This window comes from Schistocerca americana, chromosome 1 (genome assembly GCF_021461395.2).
Source record: "Schistocerca americana isolate TAMUIC-IGC-003095 chromosome 1, iqSchAmer2.1, whole genome shotgun sequence".
NCBI lineage: Eukaryota > Metazoa > Arthropoda > Insecta > Orthoptera > Acrididae > Schistocerca > Schistocerca americana.
In genome coordinates, this window is record NC_060119.1 from 1,236,546,460 (window position 1) to 1,236,554,561 (window position 8,102).

Here is an 8,102-nt window from a genome sequence, read left to right on the forward strand (position 1 = left end):
TGATTGTGCTGCGTTACCTATGGCAGAATTACGAGAAAGCTCATGGATTGTTTTTTGTGGAAGTTCCTCTCTGGATCTTCGGCCGACGGTCTTTAAGTGATTTTTCTAACGTCGAAAGCCGGCCGGTGTGGCCGAGAGGTTCTAGGCGCTACAGTCTGGAGCCGCACGACCGCTACGGTCGGAGGTTCGAATCCTGCCTCTGGCATGGATGTGTGTGATGTCCTTAGGTTAGTTAGGTTTAAGTAGTTCTAAGTTCTAGGCGACTGATGACCTCAGAAGTTAAGTCCCATGGTGCCCAGAGCCATTTGAACCATTTGACGTTGAAATGAAATGTTGTGCAACGAGGGCCTCCCGGCGGGTAGACCGGATCGGCTGGTGCAAGTCTTTTGAGTTGACGCCACTTCGACGACTTGCGTGTCGATGAGGATGAAATGATGATGAAGACGACACAAACACCCAGTCCCTGTGCGGAGAAAATCTCTAACCCAGCTGGGAATCGAACCCAGGCCCCCCGGAATGACAAGCCGGCGCGCTGTCCAATTTTTTTTTTTTAATCTTATTTTGTTCGTTGCATTTGTTCGGTGCTGACGTCCCATGCCAACCGTCGAAGTTCGCTGTTGATCCAATCACTCAGTTTTTCTTATTACAGAGGGCAACTAAACCTCTGACGGAACAAGCTGAGCTACCGCGCCGGCATACACTCAGCTATGGTGTCGGACTTTCTGACGTTTAACGATCACGAGTGACTCGCATTGACCATGATTCTACATCTACATCCATACTCCGCAAGCCACCTGACGGTGTGTGGCGGAGGGTACCCTGAGTACCTCTATCGGTTCACCCTGCATTCTCATTTCCGCCAGCAATGGAGGGCGAATATCGGACAATGCTACCCAATCGTCCTGGCGCAACATCAGAAAAATTAAGCCCGCCAGACGAAGAAAAATATATTAGTCACCTACAGGAAAAATCACGTCAGTACTGCGTAATAACGCCTCTCGCCTTGATGATATTCGGTGAGGGAGAGAGTCAACCAGTTCTTTGGCTATGTTTTGTCAATCATGCAGTCTAAGTAGCTTTATTTACACTGATAAGCCAAAACGTGGATGCCGCGTGGTGTGGTACTGTCACGTGACACGGTAGCAAAAGTATGCAAGCTGTGGCCGAGCGGTTCTAGGCACTTCAGTCTGGAACCGGGCTGCTGCTACGGTCGCAGGTTCGAATCCTGCCTCCGGCATGGATGTGTGTGATGTCCTTAGGTTAGTCAGGTGTAATTAGTTCTAAGTCTAGGGGACTGATGACCTCAGATGTTACGTCCCATAGTGCTCAGAGCCATTTGAGCCAAACTCGGACGGGGATCACCCTAACAAAAATATGGGCTGATAATTGGGAAATCCCTTGAGATACGCTACTTTGACAAAAGGCAGATTTTTATTACGCAGAGCCTGTGAACGAGTGTCTCGACAACGGCGAAACTGGTCGAATGTCCACGCGCTACTGTCTTGAGCATCTGTGGGAAGGCAGAAGGACAGTGAAACAACTACTAGACGCTTAGTGGTTGGACGCCCACGAATATTCACAGGAAGTGGGATTCGGAGTCTTTTCTGTTTTGTAAAGTAACATAGTGATCTGTGGCATCTCTGCCGAAAGAGCACTTCATTGTACATTGTGAACATGGAACTTCGCAACAGACCATCCCTGCGTTTTCACATGTTGACCGAACGACAACGTCAATTACGACTGCAGTGGGCAAGGTCCATTGGGATTCGACCGTCGATCAATGGAAACGTGTCGGCTCTTCGGGTGAAACACATTTTTGCTACGCTAGGTCGATGGTCGTCTCCACAAACGTCGTCATGGAGGTGAACGGCGGCTCGAAATGTACAACGCTCCACGGGCGCAGGTTGGTGGGAGCAGTATTACGAAGTGGCAGATACTCTCCTGCGCTTGCATGGGACCTGTGGTAGTAATCGATGACACGTTGAGAGCTGCGAACCCCTGCATCCCTTCATGCTTTATGTTTCCCCGACAGAGATCTCATCCTTCAGCAGTACAATTGTCCGTGCCTCGGAGCCAGAACTGTGCTGCGGTGGTTTGAGGAACTTCGTAATGAACTCACACTGATGTCTTGGCGACCGAATTCGCCTTATGTGCCGCGTAAACAAATCAGTGGCTCGTTTTTTACGTGAATTACATGCCCTGTGCGTAGACATCTAATACCACATACTTCCACAAACCTACCAACTAACTGTCGGATACCTGATACGTAGAATCAGTGATGCATTTCGTTCAAAAGGCGGACAAACAACGTATTAAGCAGGTGCCCATTGTGTTTTGGGGCCGGCCGGAGTGGCCGAGCGGTTCTAGGCGCTACAGTCTGGAACCGCGCGACCGCTACGGTCGCAGGTTCGAATCCTGCCTCGGGTATCGATGTGTGTGATGTCCTTATGTTAGTTAGGTTTAAGTAGTTCTAAGTTCTAGGGGACTGATGACCACAGCAGTCTAGTCCCCTAGTGCTCAGAGCCATTTGAACCATTTTGTGTTTTGGGACATTAGTTTATATCTTTATTTACACAATTGTTCCGATTACTGCCCTTATCAGACGAAAGCTTATAAAACAACGTTCAGTGCGAGTACCAATAAAATTTATATCTAAGCTGGACGTCAACTCTCAATTTCTACAGGCAGGTCAAATACGGCGGAAGAAAATCATCAATGATTATCTTCTGGACAGCTACCAAACTGCGGGAATGTTAATTTCTACGTAATTCCCGATGTTTCAACTAGTCACAGGCATTTTCTATGTCATTTGGACAGGGTGAATTCCGTCAAATCGGAACACACGTGTGCGGCTCTGTTTTCATCCATAGTACACCCATCATGAATATATAGAAGAAAGGGTAACACTTGCTCACCGAGAATGTCGAAATAAACATTCTAGTTGGTGTTCACAGTGTCCTGAATAGATGTACCACAATCTTTGTACGAAAACCCCTCAATTTTCTTTTCAAATCTTCTGTATATTATTCTTGTCAACAACTTGGATGCATGGGCTGTTATGCTGATTGTGCGACAGTTCTCGCACTTGACGGCTCTAGCATTTTTCGGAACTGTGTGGATGCTGTTTTATCGAAAGTCAGATGTTACAACGCCAGACTCCTACGTTCTACACACTAACGTGAATAGTCGTTTTGCTCATAGGCAAGTCCAAACACAGTTCTGCCACGTATCCACGTCGACACATCTTACTGTGACGATTCCATACAACATACCGGCACGTACCAATTCACGTCAGAAGTTAAGATCTCTAGAATGGCCACGCAGCCGCCAGGTACGAGCTCCGCAGCTAAACAAACAGAGTGCGCTTTCGAGAGAGTGGTTAATGTTTGGCCCGGTGAGATTACAATAGAACTGTCGGATGAACGTACGAAGATAAGCAATAACAAGCAACGTGTCAGGAATGAAATTTTCACTCTACAGCGGAGTGTGCGTTGATACGAAACTTCCTGGCAGATTAAAACTGTGTGCTGGACAGAGACTCGAACTCGGGACCTTTGCCTTTCGCGGGCAAGTGCTGTGAGGACGGGGCGCGAGTCGTGCTCGGGTAGCTCAGCCGGTAGAGCATTAGCCCGCGAAAGGCAAAGGTCCCGAGTTCGAGTCTCGGTCCGGCACACAGTTTTAATCTGCCAGGAAGTTTCGACGTGTCAGGAAGATACCGCGGGAGCTTCAACACTTTAAAGATGGTCTGTGATTACCTGAACGATGAGTAAGTCGTTGTAGGAAGGTCGCTGCTACACTACTGGTCATTAAAATTGCTACACCAAGAAGAAATGCAGATGATAAACGGGTATTCATTGGCCAAATATATTATACTAAAATTGACATGTGATTACATTTTCACAACCACCTCTGGCCGTAATAAAGGCCTTCATACGCCTGGGAATTGAGTCAAACAGGATGGCGTGTGCAGGTACAACTGCACATGCAGCTTCAACACGATACCACAGTTCATCAAGAGTAGTGACGAGCCAGTAGCTCGGCCACCATGTTTTCAGTTGGTAAGAGATCCGGAGAATGTGCTATCCAGGGCAGCAGTCGAACATTTTCTGTATCCAGAAAGGCCCGTACAGGACCTGCAACATGCGGTCGTGCATTTTCCTGCTGAAATGTAGGGTTTCGAATGGACTTGAGTCTTTCACCGACCGAGATGTCATCGCCGACAAAACCTGAATGAAAGGTAGGGCCACGGGTCATAACACATCTGAAATGTAACGTCCACTGTTCAAAGTGCCGTCAGTGCCAACAAGAGGTGACTGAGACATGTAACCAATGCCACCCCATACCATCACGCCGGGTGATACGCCTGTATGGCGATGACGAATACGCGCTTCCAATGTGCGTTCACCGCGATGTCGCCAAACACGGATGCGCCCATCATGATGCTGTAAACAGAACCTGGATTCATCCGAAAAAATGACGTTTTGCCATTCGTGCACCAAGGTTCGTCGTCGAGTGCACAATCGCAGGCGCTCCTGTCTGTGATGCAGCGTCAAGGGTAACCGCAACCATGGTCTCCGAGCTGACAGTCCACGCTGCTGCGAACGTCGTCGAATTGTTCGTGCAGATGGTTGTTGTCTTGCAAACGTCCCCATCTGTTGACTCGGGGATCGATACGTGGCAGCACGATCCGTTACAGCCATGCCTGTCATCTCGACTGCATGTGATACGAGGCCGTTGGGAACCAGCACGGCGTTCCGTATTATCCCCTGAACCCACCGATTCCACCGCAATCGCGATACTCTACAATCCGACCTCTATCAAAGTCGGAAACATGATGGTACGCATTTCTCCTCCTTAAATGAGGCATGACAACAACGTTTCACCAGGCAACGCCGGTCAGCTGCTCTTTGTGTGTGAGAAATCGGTTGGCAACTTTCCTCATGTCAGCACGTTGTAGGTGTTGCCACCGGCGCTACCCTTGTGTGAATGCTCTGGAAAGCTAATCATTTGCATATCACAGCATCTTCTTCCTGTCGGTTAAATTTCTCGTCTGTAGCACGTCACCTTCGTGGGGTAGCAATTTTAATGGCCAGTCGGTAGAACTGGACGGCAGCCGGTGCGTAACCTATTGGGGTTCATTAGACATCCAGAGCTAAAAAATGATGTGTTCAAGGGGGACACTCGTACTAAGGGGACTGGTAGCGTTCAGTGCAAAAGGCGTCATCGAGACCACTCCAACAATTTCTTGTTTGACGGTACCACTAAGAGATGCATGTCGGGCGACGTACCAGCAGGTGCGGCGTGACGTGTACTGCTAGCGGCGCGGTGACCTGTAGCGAGGCGTGCACCCGCTGCTCCCCGAAGGCGTTGTTTACTCGACACTCCCACCTGCCGGCGTCCTCCGGGCGCGCCCCCAGGATGTGCAGCGCCTCCTGAGACGCCCACACACGGCCTGAGGACCCCACAGGTGTTCCGGACTCGTGCCACCACCTGCAACAAGTGGACGGAGGACTAGGGCTGTGCGTTCTGCATCCAGTCTCCGTGCGTCGCAAGAAAGTTCAATAATGGCTCTGAGCACTGTGGGGCTTAACTGCTGAGGTCATCAGTCCCCTAGAACTTAGAACTACTTAAACCTAACTAATCTAAGGACATCACACACATCCATGTCCGAGGCAGGATTCGAACCTGCGACTGTAGCGATCGCGCGGTTCCAGACTGTAGCGCCTAGAACCGCTCGGCCACTCCGGCCGGCTCCTAACAAGGGAACCTCCCCATCGCACCCCCCTCAGATTTAGTTATAAGTTGGCACAGTGGATAGGCCTCGAAAAACTGAACACAGATCAATTGAGAAAACAGGAAGAAGTTGTGTGGAACTGTGAAAAAATAAGCAAAATATACAAACTGAGTAGTCCATGAGCCACATATACAACATCTAGGACACTAGAAACGCAAGAGCGCTGTGGTCTCGGGGTAACGTGAGCAGCTGCAGAACGAGAGGTCCTTGGTTGAAGTCTTCCCTCGAGTGAAAATTTTACCTTCTTTATTTTTGCATAGTTATTATCTGTCCGTTCGTTCATTGACATCTCTGTTCACTGTAATAAGTTTAGTGTCTGTGTTTTGCGACCGCACCGCAAAACCGTGCGATTATTAGACGAAAGGACGTGCCTCTCCAATGGGAACCGAAAACATTTGATCGCAAGGTCATAGGTCGACCGATTCCTCCACAGGAAAACACATCTGATATATTCTATACGACACTGGTGACGGCATGTGCGCCACATGACAGGAATATGTTGTCGACCCACCTAACTTGTACACTTGGCGAATGGGTAAAAAGATTCTTCTACCTTGCCCGATTTAGGTTTTCTTGTGGATATAATCACTCTCAAAAAAGTGATGAAAACATATGAGTTTGTCACATAAACTGAAAATAAAAAAATTAAATTTTTCACTCGATGGAAGATTCGAACCAAGGACTTCTCGTTCCGCAGCTGCTCACGTTACCACGAGACTACGGCGCTCCTGCGTTATTATTGTCCTTGATGTTGCATATCTTCGCATGAACTACTCAGTTTTCACAGTTCCACACAACTTCTTCCTGTTTTCTCAATTGATCTGTGTTCAGTTTTTCAAGGTCTATCCACTGTGCCAGCTTATAACTAAATCTGAGGGGGGTGCGATGGGGAGGTTCCGTTGTAAGAAGGAGCTTGCGTCTATGCGCTAGCCTCATTTTCATGATGTACGCACGTTTCATTAGACAAGCACTGAGACAGGAGGACGCACCGTTTATTCAAACGTTGGAGGTGCCTGTTTTGCGTGCAGGTGTATTCACATTCGATCATCTCAGATTTTGTTCAACTTTTGGTTCAAATTTTTTCGTGTGCTGATCTGGTACACTCTCAAAGGAACATACACTATGCGATCAAAAGTATCCGGACACCCCGAAAAACATACATTTTTCATATTAGGTGCATCGTGCTGACACCTACTGCCAGGTACTCCATATGAGGGACCTCAGTGGTCATTAGACATCGTGAGAGAGCAGAATGGAGCGCTCAGCGGAAAACGATCTTCGAATTCGGTCAGTTGATTGGGTTTCACTTGTGTCATACGTCGTCTGTACGCGAGATTTCCACTCTCCTAAACACCCCTAGGTCCATTGTTTCCGATGTGATAGTGAAGTGGAAACGTACACCACAAAAGCGTACAGGCCGACCTCATCTGTTGACTGACAGAGACCGCCGACTGTTCAAGACGGTCGTAATGTGTAATAGGCAGACATCTATCCAGACATCACACAGGAATTCCACACTGCTTAAGGATCCACTGCACTATGACAGTTAGGAGGGAGGTAAGAAAACTTGGATTTGATGGTAGAGCAGCTGCTCATAAGCCACACATCGCGCCGGTAAATGCCAAACGGCGCCTCGACTGGTGTAAGGAGCATAAACATGAGACGATTGAACAGTGTAAAAACCTTGTGTGAAGTGACGAATCAGCTGCTCCTAAGCCACACATCACGCCAATGTGTGCCAAACAACGCCTCGCTTGGTGTAAGGAGCATAAACATGAGACGATTGAACAGTGTAAAAACCTTGTGCGAAGTGACGAATCACGGTACACAACGTGGCGACCCGATAGCACAGTGTGAGTACGGCGAAAGCCCGGGGAAACTCATCTGCCAGCCCAGGCGTACAGTGATGTTTAAGCACCTTATTGCTTCCCACTGTTGTAGAGCAATTCGAGGATGGCGATTGCATCTTTCAACACGATCGAGTACCTGTTCATAATGCGCGGCCTGTGGTGGGGTGATTACACGACAATAACATCCCTGTTAGGGACTGGCGTGCACAGAGTCCTGACCTGAATCCTACAGAACACCTTTGGGATGTTTTGGAACGCCGAGTTCGTGCACGGTCTCACCAACAGACGTCGATACCTCTCCTCAGTGCAGCACTCCGTGAGGGATGAGCTGCCATTCCCCAAGAAACCTTCCATTACCTGATTCAATGTATACCTGCGAGAGTGGATGCTGTCATCAAGGCAACGGGTGAGCGAACACCATAATGAATTTCAGCATTACCGATGGAGGGCGCGACGAA

At 48.6% G+C, this 8,102-nt stretch overlaps 1 protein-coding gene across 1 annotated transcript in view; it reads right to left on the reverse strand.

The window, feature by feature from the left end:
* Nucleotides 1-5,775, reverse strand: part of LOC124598421 (Down syndrome cell adhesion molecule-like protein Dscam2) — a 378,789-nt gene extending 373,014 nt beyond the window's left edge. The window contains exons 1-2 of the mRNA XM_047136000.1: nt 5,768-5,775; nt 5,289-5,490 (exon numbers count right to left, since the gene is read on the reverse strand). Of these exons, the coding sequence (XP_046991956.1) occupies nt 5,289-5,490; nt 5,768-5,775 (210 nt within the window). The remainder of the gene's footprint in view (nt 1-5,288; nt 5,491-5,767) is intronic.
* Between the last annotated feature and the right edge of the window lie 2,327 nt (nt 5,776-8,102).